The sequence below is a fragment of the Oryctolagus cuniculus genome, chromosome 1, assembly GCF_964237555.1.
Source record: "Oryctolagus cuniculus chromosome 1, mOryCun1.1, whole genome shotgun sequence".
Lineage (NCBI taxonomy): Eukaryota > Metazoa > Chordata > Mammalia > Lagomorpha > Leporidae > Oryctolagus > Oryctolagus cuniculus.
The window spans coordinates 118,675,966-118,692,154 of NC_091432.1; the positions used below are offsets into that span (position 1 = coordinate 118,675,966).

The 16,189-nt window shown below is 48.0% G+C and overlaps 1 protein-coding gene across 2 annotated transcripts in view; it reads right to left on the reverse strand.

Annotated features, from left to right (window-relative positions):
- Positions 1-4,838: 4,838 nt before the first annotated feature.
- The window catches only part of FEZ1 (fasciculation and elongation protein zeta 1), a 51,677-nt gene continuing 40,326 nt past the window's right edge, over positions 4,839-16,189 (reverse strand). The window contains exons 8-11 of one of the 2 annotated variants that reach the window (XR_011378443.1): positions 14,676-14,751; positions 12,869-13,763; positions 9,499-9,564; positions 4,839-5,193 (exon numbers count right to left, since the gene is read on the reverse strand). Coding sequence is in view for 1 of the 2 variants with exons in the window: in XM_002708685.5 (XP_002708731.1) it covers positions 5,177-5,193; positions 9,499-9,564; positions 14,676-14,751 (159 nt within the window). In the remaining variant the exon portion in view is untranslated. The remainder of the gene's footprint in view (positions 5,194-9,498; positions 9,565-12,868; positions 13,764-14,675; positions 14,752-16,189) is intronic. The other variant, XM_002708685.5, reaches the window with a different exon arrangement.

Below are 16,189 nucleotides of genomic sequence, written 5' to 3' on the forward strand. Positions count from 1 at the left end.
TTACCCAGAGCCAATTGACCCCTCCACCTTCCCCCCAGCGATCTGAGATCTGTTTTCTGGAGACAGAGGATGAAACAGGAGCCCACTGACTGCATACGTGGCAACAGCATTGCAGATCTTCTGGGCCTTTCTGGCATCTCTGGAATCAATCCTCATGGTCCCACCTACCCTGACTGATCGTGAGACACAGAGGCTTTCCTGAGTGTGCCTGGGGTGGTCTCTTGTGTTTCCTCCTCTATCTCCTTGCCAGTGAAAATAGAATCTATTATCTAAGCTAAACAATAACTTCTAACTTTTCTCCATCCCTCTTCCCCCATTTTCCTTGAAGGAACCTGATGAGGAATGAGGTCAGGCTCCCACTTCTGCCTCTTGGCTTCGTCTCCTTGTCCAGAAGTACTTGGAGGCCATGAGTTCTGGAATCAACCAATGCCAGGGGTCCCTTACTGCTTAGTAGTAACTAAGCAGAATCTAATGAGGATAGAGGGTAGGCATAAGGGTGCTTTTAGGGGAACAGGCTGCACCTGTCTTGTTTTGCTTGTTTTTTTATTCCCCCAGATCTTCTGTGTCTATTGGATTGACCAGGTCCCCCAAGCCAAAGAGGCCACAGAGCCCAGGCCTTTCTCTATGTTCCTACAAGTTTACGAGCAAAAATAACAGTCACACTTTTCTGAGCACTTAGCACATATGCTGAACACTAAAAATTCTTCAAAAGAACCCCGGAAGAATCATTGGCATTTTTTAATTAATATCAACATTCCTGTTTTAATTCATTTTCTCAGAAGGCTATTTAGCTAAGTGTGCAGTAGAGCTGGGATTTGGACCCCAGGCCTCCTACTCCCCGGCTTGACTAGGGCTGATCTTCAGAGTCGGGGACAGACCCCCTCCTCCCTGAAGTCCCAGGAGGTACCTGCATCCCTGCAGCTCCCTACACTTTTCTCCTCCAAGGTCACCAGATGAATCCAAGATGTGGGAGCCAACCTTGGCCAGCTACCCCCCCCCCCCAGCAGAGCGGCTGCCTTGCTGCCTCCAGCTCCTCCTTGGAACCACCTGCATCTCTAGGGGGCAAGACCTGTGTCCCCAACTTAAGAAGTTGTTCTACGTGCTTTCCAAAGACCATGCTACCCCAGGCTGTCAGGTAGCTGGTCTTTGGAGCATGGCTGCTGCCAGGGGTAGGAGTGGGCAGAGCACGCGGGGTACACTGTTGCTGGCGGCTGCACACCTGTGGTTTACAGACCAGTGTGTGTCGGGAACTGTTGAGTCCAGATGACCTGTTGGTGACAACAGCTAACCACCTAAGCTTTCTCTCCTGGCCTCTTGCTTAGAGGGAAGGCCAAGTTTTTGGGCTTTTAGGCTTGACTGCTGAGAGTAGGGACAGAATCAGGTAAGAAGACAGAGGAAGAATGATAAAGAGAAGGAAGCCTACAATCTCTGTAGCACAGAGACAGAGCACAGAGAACAGGTCCCCAAGGCAAGAGTCAGTGCCAAAGAGGGGCAGGGATGGGGGGGGGTCATCTGTGAGCCGAGCACAGGCTAGGCCCTAGGGCATTATCAGATCCAGGGACATTTTGGTGGGAAAAAATCAAATGACATTGTTCAAGAGAAGACAAAATGGAAACACATTGGGCTGGAATAGGGACAGTCGGCTTCCCCATGAAACTGCTTCTTTGGGTCTGTGATTTATCTTTCTAGTCTCTGGTAGGTTGGGAGTGGTTGAGAGAGTAAAGAGTGGGATACAAGGAAGAGGGAGGGAGACAGAGAGAGAGAAACTAGATGTGCATGTGTCTCTAGGGTTTTTCAGACAAAGCTATTATCAAAATGCCAACCAGCTCCTGCCTGGCCAATTTGCATATTCCACGCTGTGCTCTTTGAAGCGGGATGAATATGCATGAGGACTTGGGCGGAGTGTGGAGCTGCTGGGTTTGGGCTAAGGTGGCTCATTGTTCCTTTGGAAGAAAGGCATTAATAAGGAGCCAAAGCACCTGCCTGGTCAACAGAGTGGCCTCTGCTTTCCCTCCCTTAACGAAGGGAGGACAGCAGAGCTGCGGCTCAGAAAGACATCCTGACAACTGTGCTAGCCTCCTTTCAGGGAAATAAATGAGCAGGCGCCATGGAGAATGCAAGCTCTCCGTGCATGTTGATCAGCGAGGCTGCTGGGGCTGAGAGGCGCCTCTCCCAGCTTCCGTGGAAACAAGGATGTCTCCCCCCACTCTCATTTCTCCTGCAAGGAAAGCTGGGTGTCCTAGGGTGCTCCCTGCTTCTGATCTCCGATGAGACCCAAGGCCCCTTCAGTGACCAGGCTGCCGTGGGGGAGCCTGTGACACAGCGAGCACTTGGTAAATGCTCGCGGATTGCACTGAGCTGCACCCATCAGGACTTGGGGTATAAGTCATTGCAGCGTGGAGGACCAAGCCTTCCCATTGGTAGTCCCATCTCTCCTTGTCTGGCTATTAACTGAAGGCAGATACTCCAGACATTCACCCAGGGATTATGAAGGGGGGTTATTTAATACCTAAAATCCAATTTGCACCACAAAACTTCAGGGCCCCAGAAACCCTTCCCTCTGGGTTTTCTTTCTGAAGTACCCCATCTGTCTCCCACGCTGACAGAGGTGAAAGGATCGAGAGCGAGAGAACCTTCCACTCAGAAAACGGTTGTACCCCAAGATGGTTTGGGCCAAGTCTGCGTAAGTAAAGGCTGGCCTTTGGCTCTATGCTGGCATTGCCCTCCTGGTACCTGACCACACTGAGCCAAGCAATTGTTGAGGACATACCTCACTTAAGGGAACCACTAACCAGACAGACCTCTGACCTAGCGAGGAAGGTGTCCTGCAGACCTCGGCCCTCCAGGGCCCCTGCTGAGTGTGACCGTCCTGGATTGCACTTCAGTGTTGCAATCAAGAACCACCACAGCCTGAAATATCAGCCAGCCGTTGGAACTCCGCCCTGACGTTACCCCAGTTCAAAACAATGAGACTGAGACGCAGAGAAAACTGACGGGAGAGAAGTGGGTCCCCCGGGAATCCCACTATCCGCGCTTCCCTTGGGTTCCATGTAGAAGGATCAGGGGTTCAGCAACTCTGAAAACCTAGAGCGAGCTCCCGCAAGCCCTAATGAAACTATCAGCTGCAGGCAGATCTGGGTAAAAACGCAGATGTGGACTCGAGTCTGGGGTGGAACTGACAACTGCACTTCTGACAGGCTCCAGGGTGTGGTCAAGGGCCTCCGATCTGAAAAACCACACTTGGAGTGGCAAGGACAGCAGGAGTGACAGGGCAAAGCCTTGAGGGCAGAAGGAGAGAGGGAAGAGCAGCCGGCCCCCTCCCTGCTCGTCTCCTCCTGGCCTGAGTGTGCCCTGACACTTGAGATTTATTTTTAACTGCCAGCAGCTTTGATTAGCTTGTCTCTGCTGCTTCAAGCCACCTGCTGGCAGGATAAAATGGGGGAAAGGAGTGGCTGACCCAGATCTGACAAATCCAAGACAGAGAGAAAAAGCTCTTGGGGATTGATTCTCTGCCTCCCCTTTGCTGATTCTGGTGGAAAAACCCCCACAGCTGGCAAAACGTTAAACTTGCGAATGACCTCACCCCACCGGCAACCCTTTGCCTCTTTAACCTTGGTGCCCATGAGTTGCAGAACTGCGCTCATCCCTTTTTGGTTAGAGGACTAATACGTACGTCAATTTGTTGACCTTGAGGAGTTGCACGAGAACCTTGCAGTCACCTCCATCTTCCCACGGCAGCTGGCACTCTACAGAGGTAGAAGCTCCGTGCAGATGCCCGCGTTAGAGCTGGGGGCACTGGGGTGGTTTCGCAGGTCCCCGTCACCCCAAGGTACGTTTGCTACTGTTGTGCCCCTAGAAAAGCAGAAGCTGGAAGACTAGGGTGTCAAGGACACCTCCACTGTCACCCACGTTGACCCTGTGGCCCTGTGTGGAGCTGCTAATACGGCAAAGCATGGCTTTCCACGTGGCACGCTCAGTTAAAGAGAACGGTGAACCCAGCATCAGCAGAGTTTAAGCAGTCGGAGCCGGAAGTGCTAGCCAAACCCCACCACGTCCTGTGCAGCCTCGCACCAGCGGCTGAGCACCTCTGCTCTTTGCTTTCCTCCTGCAGAAAGTCAGGCGAACACTAGCACCGCCTTACCTCTGGGCTGCTGTGATGGGAGACACCGTGTAGACAGGGATAGGACCAGGAGCTGGGACATAGCAAGTGCCCAATAAAAGCGTTTCATTTTAAGAGAGGGTGTAGGAGGATTGTCCAAGCAGGAAGATGGAAGCCGGCAGAATTGAGGTTGTGGTGGAGTCGAGCCAGAAGCTAGGGTATTTGCTTGCTGGTCAGTCAAGCCTGGACACTACCTGCCATCCATGCTGGACACAGCATGCAGCAGTCAGAGCTGCTGGACCTTGGGGCTACAGGAGGGGCAAGAGAAGATGTGCAAAGTCCCAGGATACTGTCCCAGTGTCATTGGATCAGACAAGGAGTGGTATAGGAAAAGAAGCCAGAATCCCCCATCTTAGGACAGCTGGGCAGGGCTGACTCGTGCCAGACTCTGGGCATTAAGGCCTCCAGGAGCCAACCTGGCCTTCCCCACAGGGGTCCTGCAGCTAGCTGGCTCCTCCTTGAGCCCACTCCCTGTCTGCTAACTTCACAATCCTACCAGGTCGTTTTCTACCGAACATACTTAACATGGCCAGGCAGCAAAACGTGGGAGTCCCTGGTGGCCTCCTCTTGCCTGTACCGTAAGCAGCTCCACTGCACCCCACCCAGCACCTGCTCCTGGTCCCTAAACATTTGAAATGGAGGGCTGATGGACACCACACTCTAATGCACATGAAGAATATTAATTAAATGAAGGTTTATTTCAAAATTAGTCTTAGAACGTAAGCTGTTTTGGAGGGCTGGAGCCAGACTACATGATGAGCCGTGAAAGCTTCGGCCTTCCCCCGACACAGGCGGAGAGGAGGCGATGGCACCGGCCCTGCCCCCCGTCATGCATCCAATGATCACTAGCACTAGAAGCCAACAGCAAAGGACCCCGCGCATTTGCTCATGTTTAATCCAGGTTAAGCTATACACGTTTAAATACACGCCGGAGGTTACGTGGTGTCATGCAGTCCCTGTGATGGAATGACTCTCGCTCAGTGACCTCCTGCAGCAAGGCTGCTCCCGGGCACACAGTTAGGTAGGACACAGCACTGCAATGACAAGAGGGGAGGAGAGAGGTCAAGCACGGCCCTCGGGCAGAGCACTGTCCCCTTGGCATCAGGGTGCAACTGCAATTGCGTGTCTTCTGTCCGGAGGAAGGAAGCAACAGAGACAGGTGGCCGTTTGCTGTCACGAGGTTGTGTGCCTGAGTTCACATGCTGAATCTGGCCATGACTTGTTCTATGAGGGTACCTCACACATTACAGGAAAAATGGAATTCAAAGGTAACTCTATTTTGAAGCAAAAAATTTACAAGCCCATGCATGGTTTTTTAAAAAAAAATTGACAGGAATATTATTTTTAAAAGATTTATTTGTCTATTTGAAACACAGAGTTGGAGGAAGAGAGAGAGAGAGAGAGAGAGGGAGAGAAAGAGAGAGGGCTTCCACCCACTGGTTCATTCCCCAAGTGGCTTCAATGGCCGTGGCTGTGCCAGACCAAAGTCAGGAGCCTGGAATGCCATCCAGGTCTCCCACGAGATGGCAGGGGCCCAAGTACTTGGACCATCTTCCACTGCTTTCTCAGACATATGCACAGGGAGCTAGAGCTGAAGTGGAGCAGCCGGGATTCGAACCAACGTTCATATGGCATGCCGGCATTGCAAGCATCTGTACCACTCTGCCTGCCCCAACATGAACTTTTTGAAGACTTCTCCTATGCATGGATTTCCATTTTTCTTTTACACTAGGGGTAGGAGTTTGGCATAGCAGTTATGACACTGCCTGGGAAGTCTCCTATATCACACTGAGTTCAAGTCTTAGCTCCAATTCTGATTCCAGCTTTCTGCTTATGTGCAGCTTGGGAGACAGCAGGTTGATGGCCAAGTACTCGAGTCTCCGGCATTTACATGGGAGACCTGGGCAGAATTCTAGGCTCCTGGCTTCAGCCTGGCCAACCACAGCTGTGGCAGGCATTTGAGGAGTGAACCAGCAGATGGAAGCTCTCTCTGCCTTTCAAGAAAATGTAAGAAAATTTTTGATTAAAAAAATTTTCATTCCATTTTCCACAAACTTTCTGAAGTATCCTTAGATGAATGTGGGAAAATTCCCCCACCAGGAAATTGTACAATACGATCTATCCATCTGTACAATATAAGTTACCTGTGCCTACCCCCAGGACTGCTGAGAAATCCTGTATTGTAGAAAGTGCTCTGTAAATCCAACTACTTTTATAAACTCACTGACATTTCAGCAAATCATGAGGAGTAAATTCTAGTCCTCAGGCTATCAAACTTATACAACCCAATCTTACAACCCTCTTTTGAAAACCACCTTTGATGGGGTAGTCATCGCTTGTTAACACAGGCATCCCGTATGAGTGCCAGTTCGTGTTCCAGCTGCTCCACTTCTGATCCAACTCCCTGCTAATGGCCTGGGAAAGGCAGCAGAAGATGACCCAAGTGCTTAGGGCCCTGCGACCCAAGTGGGAGACCTGGATAAAGCTCTTGGCTCCCAGTTTCAGCCTGGCCCAGCATTGGCTATTGTGGCCATCTGGGGAGCGAACCAGTGGATGGAAGATTTTTCTCTATCTGTCTCTCCTTTCTCTCTGTAATTCTAACCTTTAAAAGGTCTCCCACATGGACGGCAGGGACACAGATACTTGAGCCAGCACCTGCTGCCTTGCAGTTGCACATTGACAGGAAGCTGAAATCTGAAGTGGAGCTAGGACTTGAATACAAGTACTTCTCTATAGGATGCAAGCATCTCAATTAATCTTCTGAAACTATAGCAAGTTTTGTGGGCCCAGAGAGCAAAAACTAATGAAATAATGAATCTATACAATGAGCGATCGTATGTGGCTATTAACATCACAAGAGGAAAGACAACCAAACCATAATATGCTACCCAATGAAAGCTACAACTGTTGATAATGTAGTGCTTATCAAAAAAATCTGAGATTGGGAGAGGGCCTTGTAACACAGGGGATTAAGCCACCACTTGGGGCCCTGCATCTCCTATCAGAGGGCCTGGGCTCAGTTTCCACTTCTGTTTCTGATCCAGCTTCCTGTTAATGCGCACCCTGTGAGGCATTGGATGATGGCTCAGCACTTGGGCCTGCCATGGGTTTAAGAGAAGCAGATGGAGTTCCTGCCTCTAGGCTTCGGCCTGGCCCAGCCCTGGCTGTTGTGGTCACGTGGGAAGTGTACCAGCTACTGAAAGATCTCTCAGTCTCTCTCTTTCTCTGTTGCTCTTCCTTCCAAATAAAAATAAACAAAATAAGCTTTTAAAGATAAATCTGAGGCGGAGTCTGATCAAGCCTCTCTTATCATCAGTTCACAGGAATAAAGGAGTCAAAAGCACACATTCAATTATGCCATGAGGATGAAATTAGCAAAAATCCTGGAATGAAGAAATTCTGTGGGACAATCAACACAATTTCTCCAACAAATTATTTCAAGGACTAGAAGAGAGGAAGAAAAAAAGTATATATGTGTGTGTATATATATGTATGTGTGTATATATATATATATCTCAAAAGAAACATATATAATTACAACAAACGGCCTTTTGTTGGATCCTGATTCAAGCAAATATACTGAAAAACATTTTATGGGAAGACCAGGACAATCTTGGGATACATATTTAGCCCTGCAGTTGAAACACCAGTTAAGACAGCTGTGTCCCGCATCAGAGAACCTAGATTTGATTCCCGACTCCAGTTTCCTGCTAATTCAGAGCCGAGGAGGCAGTGGTGATGACTCAAGTAACGGGGTTCCTGCCGCATATGTGGGCTAATCTGAATTGAATTCTCAGCTCCTGGCTTCAGCCTGGCCCAGTCCAGGCTGCTGTGGGCCTCTGGGGAGTGAATCAGTGAATGGAAGCTCTCTCGCTGCCTCTGTCTCTCTGGCTATCAAATAGATAAATTCATTTTTTGAAATCAGGGAAATCTGAACATTAATTTGGATAGACACTGATATTAAGAAACTCTTAATTCCTTTTCATTATCATAATGGCATTTTGGATAAGTTTTCCTAAAGAGTCTTTATGTCTTGGAAATGTATACTGAGGGCCTGGCACTGTGAAATAGCGGGTAAAGCCATGGCCTGCAATGCCACCATCCAATATGGGTGCCAGTTCAAGTCCTGGCTGCCCCACTTCTGATCCAGCTCCCTACTAATGTGGCTGGAAAAGCATCAGAGGATGGCCCAAGTCCCTGGGCCCCTGCGCCCATGTGGGAGACCTGGAAGAAGCTCCTGACTCCTGGCTTCAGATCGGCTCAGCTCCGGCTGTTGCAGCCATTTGGGGAGTGAACCAGCAGGTGGAAGATCTCTCTCTCTGCCTCTCTGTAACTCTTTCAAATGAATAAATAAATCTTTTTTTTTAAAAAAAAAAGTACTGATTTTTTATTTAAAAAAAAAGAAATGCATACTGAAAAAATGTATGGAAGAAAAATACGAGGACAGGCGCTTGCTTCACAATAATATGGGAGGGGAGAAGTTGTAAGCAAAATTAAGCTGGCCATGTGCTAATACTTGTTGGAGATTGATACTATGCATGTGAGTTAATTATGCTATTCAGTCAGTCAGCAGGTATTAAAAGTTTCCATAATGCCGGCACCGCGGCTCACTAGGCTAATCTTCCGCCTTGCGGCGCCGGCACACCGGGTTCTAGTCCCGGTCGGGGCGCCAGGTTCTAGTCCCGGTTGGGGCACCGGATTCTGTCCCGGTTGCCCCTCTTCCAGGCCAGCTCTCTGCTGTCGCCAGGGAGTGCAGTGGAGGATGGCCCAAGTGCTTGGGCCCTGCACCCCATGGGAGACCAGGAGAAGTACCTGGCTCCTGCCATCGGATCAGCGCGGTGCGCCGGCCGCGGTGGCCATTGTAGGGTGAACCAACGGCAAAGGAAGACCTTTCTCTCTGTCTCTCTCTCTCTCACTGTCCACTCTGCCTGTCAAAAAATAAAAATAAAATAAAATAAAAAGTTTCCATAATAAAAGGTTTAAAAAGAGTTATAAGAGAATGTAATTAATCACACTTCAGTGTACTGTCAAGTACTTGAAAAGTATTACATTTTCCTTAGGCTTGTTTTCCCCAGCTAAATACCAAATACATAAACTCCCCAGAACTGTCATGGTGGGTCCTTTAATGGTTTGCCGCCAACACTGGTGACTCAGGGGAAACGAAATCTCTTTCCTTCTCGGGCCCCCTAACATCCACAGACAAAACCCCACTGATTTCCCTACTCGTGTCTGGTCTGGTCTGGCTTGGACAACCAGTGAAGGCTCCAGAGTGGGTTCTACGGCTGGAGTAGGGGCTCCAGGGGTCACTTCCATGCTAGGAGGCTGGGAGCTGCTCTTACCTTTTAAAATGTAGTCCGTTAACAAAGTAGGCACCTTCTCATTATCCTCCTTCATGGCAAAGAGAACTAGGAAATGAGAGGAGAGATGAGTCAAGACAGCATGGGTCACACAAAGGGAGTGAGAAAAGCGGCAGTGGAACCAGACGCTCGCTGAGAATTCAGCAAAAGTCTGTAAACCCCCAACGTGGCAATGCAGGAGAAGCCATCCAAAGAGCTCAGGGGTTGTCGCGGGTGGTGGACCTACTGGTAACTTTATTTTCTTTTTTTATTTTACTTTTTCTTGGGGGGGATCATCTATAATATCCATAGCTATTCATATCTTTAACAATCATGCAGATTAATAAAGAAGGCCATTCTTAAACCAAGAATCAATTTTCAGATACAATCTAAATGCTAAGACTTGTAGTTTTCAATCACTGAACCCCCAATAAAACTGGCTTTAAACACATGCTACTCATTTAAATGGACATTTGAAAAATTCCACCTACAATTTATTGAAAACAAAAGAAGCTAATGTAAAAAATATTTGTTTTCTATTTTATTTGTTTTTTTTTTTTAATTTTATGCCCATTACAGTGATAGAATTTGTAGAGATGGAAAAGGACTATGGATACTCAAGAAGCCCACAGACTCCTGCTGCAACAGTACATGGCCTAAACATGAAGCACAAGGCCTAAGAACTTTCTTAAAAGCTTTTCATAAATATTTTAAATTAGCTTTTGCTGTGATTAAACTAAGGAACATCTCAATTCATAGTGTATTTTGTAGAAGTCAACTTTGTAGAAAATGCTTTCAGGAAGTATCTTATTTATCATATCAAAAGGGGGTATCCACCAACAGAATCCTTCAATAAACGTCCTTAAATAAACTGTGCTTTATTCAAGACAGTCTTAGATAGCCTTGCAAAAACTAAGGGAGGGGGAGGTGTTTAGCCATCCCATATGGACACTGATTCATGTCCCGGCTGCTTGTCTTCTGATCCAGCTCTCTGCTATGGCCTGAGAAAGCAGTAGAAGATGGTCCAAGTCCTTGGGCCCCTGCACCCACGTGGGAGACCTGGAGGAAGCTCCCGGCTCCTGGCTTCGGATTGGCCCAGCTCTGACTATCAGGATTGAGTTCCTGGCTCCCAGCTTTGGTCACAACTCAGCCCCTGCAATCATGGACATTTGGGAAGAAACCAGTTCTCTCTGTCCCTCTGTCTCTCAAGCAAGTAAATACATTTTTAAAATTATATGTATGTATTTATCTATATATATGACATTTCTATCAATGAAGAAAGAAGATTTCCAAACATGTGCTAACTTTATAATAAATAAATTTTAACATGCATAGAAATATCCAGAAGAACTGTACATGAAACTGTTCACTGTTAATCTCTGAGTGTGAGACTATAGGGGAGGCTCCTTTCTATGTATATTTCCATAATGTCTGACTTTTCTCAGTGAACATGGACAAGGGGTCTTCAGAAAGCTCATGAAAAACCATATGGATTTCAAAAATTATTTGCACCAAAACAATTTTATCTTTTAATTATATTTTTCTATGAGCATTTTGAAGCCCCCTCATATTACTATTTCTTTTAAAGATTTGTTTATTTAGGGGCCAGCGTTCTGGCATAGCAGGTAAAGCTGTTGTCTGTGATGCCAGCATCCAATATACACTCCAGTTCAAGTCCTGGCTGCTCCACTTTCAATCCAACTCCCTGTTAATGGCCTTGGAAAGGCAGTGGAAGGGCCCCTGCCACTCATTGGAAGAACCAGAAGAAGCTCCTGGCTCCGGGCTTTGGCCTGGCCCAGCCCCAATCATTCCAGCCATCTGAGGAATGAAGCCCCAGATGGAAGATTTCTCTCTTTCTTTGTCTCTCCCTCTGTCACTCTGATTTTCTTTTTTTTTTTTTTTTAAGATTTATTTTATTTTAACTTAAGATTTATTTTAACTCTGAAAGACAGAGTTACAAAGAGAGGTAGAGACAGAGAGAGAGGTCTTCCATCCGCTGGTTCACTCCCCAGATGGCCGTAGTGGCCAGAGCCGAGCCGATCCGAAGCCTGGAGCCAGGAGCTTCTTTCAGGTCTCCCATGTGGGTGCAGGGGCCCAAGGACTTGGGCCATCTTCTACTGTTTTCCCAGGCCATAGCAGAGAGCTGGATCAGAAGAGGAGCAGCCAGGACTTGAACCAATGCCCATATGGGATGCCAGCACTACAGGCCTGAGCTTTAACCTGCTGCGCCACAGCACCAGCCCTGTTACTCCGATTTTCAAATAAATAAGTAAATCTTAAATATATACATATTTATTTATCTTTGAAAGATAGAGTGACAGAGAGAGAGAAAGAGAGATATCTTCTATCTACTGGTTCATTCCCCAAATGTGCACTAAAGCCATGGCTTGACCAGGCTGAGCCAGGAGCCTGGAACTACAACCCAGTTCCCAAGTGGATGGCAGAGGCCCAAGCACTTGGACCACCTTCTGCTGCCTTCCCAGGCACATTAGCAGGGAGCTGAATGGGAAATGGACTCCAACCAGTGCTCATATGGGATGCCCATATGGACATATGGGTGCTCATATGGGATGCCCCTGTCACAGGTAGTGGCTTAACCTGCTGGGCCACAATGCCAGCCCCCTCTTCATGTGACTTTTGGAAACAGAGAAGACAATGAAGTTCAGCTGGCACTGATAGCCAGGGTCGTAAGGCAACAGTGATTCCAAGGGATCCCCAATTCCTTCCCATGTCCTTACCCCCCAAGTTGGTTACCTTGCCCAAGGCAGGGTGATACAACTTGAATGCAAATACCAAGAATGGGATAGGAACAGAGCCCTTCGGTGGCACGAGGCAGTGACCAGACCCGGAAAAGAAAGAGATGAACCCAGAGAGCCTCCAGGTGCTGGTCTTTTCCTTCTTATTTCTTCCATAATTTCAGACACATATTCATTTCTACTTGGTGGCTAGGCATATTCTGCAACTGGCTAAATGCTATACCAAGAAAATAATCATAAAAACATAATAGTTGAACTCATCAATATGTATCTAAATTGGCCTCAAAAATCTACGGCCAGTGCTGTGGCACAGTGGGTTAGGCCACTGCTTGTGACTTCCCTGTGGGTATGTTGGCTTGAGTCCCGGCTTCCTGCTAATGTGCCTGGGAAGGCAGCGGAAGGTTGACCCAGGTACTTGGGCCCCTGTCCCCCGCGTGGGAGACCTAGATGAAGTTCCTGATTTCTGCTGACTTTAGCCTGGCCCAACTCTGGCTGTTGCAGCTATTTGGGAAGGGAACCAGTAGATGAAAGATATTCCTTCCTCTCTCTCTCTCTCTCTGGTTGTCAAATAAATAAATAAATAAATAAATCTTTAAAAAAAAAATTCCCAAACTTACATGGATGGCCCAGCTGCAGGAGCTGGTCTTTGGCCTATGTCTCTGATACAAGGAGGTGGTAAGGAAAGAAACACTGTTCACAAATGCATGCAAAAATTTGCTAAGGGCCTGGCATGGTGGCCTAGCAGTTAACACAAACAAAAGAATAAAACAGCAGGTGCAGAAGGGCACCTGACTCAAAATCCCCATGTGGAAGATCACCTTCCTATGCTAGCTGGAAAGTAACATCAAGAATCGGAAACTCCGGGCCAGCACTGTGGACAATGGGTAAAGCTGCCACCTGTGGCACTGGCATCCCATTGGCGCCAGTTCAAGTTCTAGCTGCTCCACTTCTGATCCAGCTCCTTGCTAATGTGCCTGGAAAAGCAGCTGAAGATGGCTCAAGTCTTGGGCCCCTGCACCTATGTGGGAGACCCAGAAGAAACTCCTGGCTTCAGATCGGCCCAGCCTTGGCCATTGCAACCATTTGGGAAACGAACCAGTTGCATGGAAGATCTGACTCTCCCTCTCTCTCTCTGTCTGTAACTTTGCCTTTCAAATAAATAAATAAATATTTTTTTAAAAAAGAAATTGCCAAAAAAGAGAGCTCTCCTACAGAATCAGTATTCAGGCAAGATGGTAGTTTTCCTTTTAAAAGGAATAAAACTTCAAAGTATATTCCATCCACGTGATAGAAGAGACAGCCATAAAATAAATGCTAACCAAATGTGAACTGCTGTGACTAAAATCATGATACAAAATTTTATAGCCAGGATAATCCCAATGATAAAGAAAAGATATAAAATATGATGGCAGGAAACCACAAAGGTAGCCACAGTGGAGTGGGCAATAAATTATTTTTCTTTGTTCACTTCTCCACATTTCCAAAGTTCTCTCCGTGATGGATGCACTTGAGCTGTGATTTTTAAAATCAAATCGAATGATGTCAACAAACCCACTCAAACAGAAACAAACCTGCTTCTTCATGAAAACAAAAGGGTTTCACACTGAATTCCTGAGCAGGTATCTGTAACAAATGAATAGCCATTCCTTTTGCTTAAGACCATGATGAAGTACTTCACCTCCATCAACCCTTGTAGCTTGCCCAAATTATTTTTCTAGTACGTACCGCCGTGAAAACACAGACACCTATATTACGTCAGTCCATCTCTATGTGCTCCCTTCAGAAAAATTATAGAGCATATTTATGTAAATAAAGGAGTCTGAAATGAGTCAGGAGTACAGCAATGTACTTGGAATTTAAAATTCCTGATTCTCAGGGATGCAGGTTCTTTGCCAGAACCTATGGCATTCACTCCCCACATGGATAAAAAAGAAGACTACTGGTCACCTTGACAGTGGGCCCAGAGGAACACAGGCCCCCGTCCCTTCCCACGAGCTGTCCAGTGGCCCCACGCGGCCCCTCCTCCCCCCAGAGCAGCCTGCGGGATACTGGACCCCCTCCTGAGCTGCCATTTTCCATGGTGCTTGGTTGCCAGGGAAATCCAATTTCCCTTGTGATCACAGAGCCCTGACCTAGGATTTTTTTCTTCCTAAGAGAGCCACGCTGATGCTGATGGCTAACACCACACACACACCCCCTGCCCTTTGGGGGAAGGACTGGTTAATGTTTATAAAGAGATTCTTGCCTATCTTTCCCGTCAGCCTGATCCCCACCACGAAACCTTGGTTCTTGGTAAAAAAAAAAAAAAAAAAAAAAAAAAAGGCAGTCAGGCCCATGGACTGAGCTCCCTCCTCCAGAGACACAGTGCAGACCAAGCAAGGGACGGGGAGGAGGGAGAGACGGCCGAGGCCGAGAGGAACTCACTGTTGGTCAGCATCTGCAGGTCTTCCACGGACGGGGGAGAGGCTTTCTTCTCATAGGGAATGACTGTGTTCAGGTACTGCAAGACAAACAGGGCACACGGCCAAGACGTAAGGCACGGCCCCCCCTCCCCCTGGGTGGGAACCGTGCTTTTCTCTAAGACACACCTGGCATTCTCCACGACCCTCGTGGTCACCGGCACCCCAGTATTTCAGGATGTCTCCCCCACCTTCGGGTGGGGCGCCCCTTTCACAAAAGCGAGACTTTCCTGTCTTCAACCAGGAACACTTCCCTGCATCCTGAATTCCACGTGCTTCCTGCCCTAGAAACTCTGGCTGTGGAGGAAGCCTGGGGGGTTCTCCCCTAGGCTGACAGCAGGCAGCATCTCCAGGGGGGTTATGTTTTCTTATCCTTTGGGGCGCAATTAGAGAAGGAATTGTTTCTCTTTTAGGTCAACAATTGAGGGGGAAGAGAACCTCCACAGTCCCAGGGTCGCCGATGTTGGATTTGCTCCCTCTGCTGGATGTGAGGTGTTCCTACAACAAAACCTGCAAGGTCGGGTTCAGTAGAACAGGCCCAAGAGGATGTCAAAGACCCTCAGGCCAGAGAGACCCTGATGGGTGCTAAGGGGGCCTGCGGGGGTAAGAGACAAGTAGCACAGATATCAAGAGGCTTCTGTTCTAGTCTTGGCTCTGCCACCAGCAGCATTGGCCTTGAGAAAATGTCTCATTTCTTTGTCCTCGTATCCCACCCGTAAGCAAGGAGAGGACTGGATTATAAATTCCTAAAATCTCACCCCAGATTGCAGCTCTAGAATTCTAACACCTAGGATTCAGCCACAGATATATTTAAAAGACATATACATTTCATGGGCACTTATTCCGCTGTCTCTAACTTGTCTGCTCCTACACTGGTTGTGCCGCTTAGCTTTTGCACCCCAGGAGGGCTGGGAGCAGGACCGTCACCTCGGACCCTGAGGGGTTCGCCACAGAGCTCAGCACATAACAGGCGTACAGTATCGTTGTGCAGCTGCCTTAATAACCAGGCACACAAGCTGCTTCGTCGGCAAGTTATTGACTAAACGGAGCCAACGAGGAGATGCCGCAGCATGGGTTACAGTCGGAGCAGGGTGGCTGATGAGGCAGTCTTGGTGGTATTTGCTCAGCTGGTGATCCAACGTGCTAGAATTAATTAAACTCTAGGAAGGGATCTCCCACCACAGCATCCTCTTTTAGTGCCTTCTGTCCTGAAGACAAATTAATTCATAGGTCTACAAGCAGTGTCAGACTGTAAGTTCTGTCCATGTCCCAGAATACCAGAGCTCAAAAGAAAAGCAGGGACAGGTGTTGGGGGCAACGGTTATGACACTGCTTGGGACACCCGCCTTCCACATCTGCTGAGCGCCTGTGTTTAAGTCTTTGCTTCCTGCTGATGCACACGCTGGGAAACAGCAGGTGATGGCTCAGGTGGTTGGGTCCCTGCTACCTATCTAGGAGAGCCAGACTGATCCAGGCTTT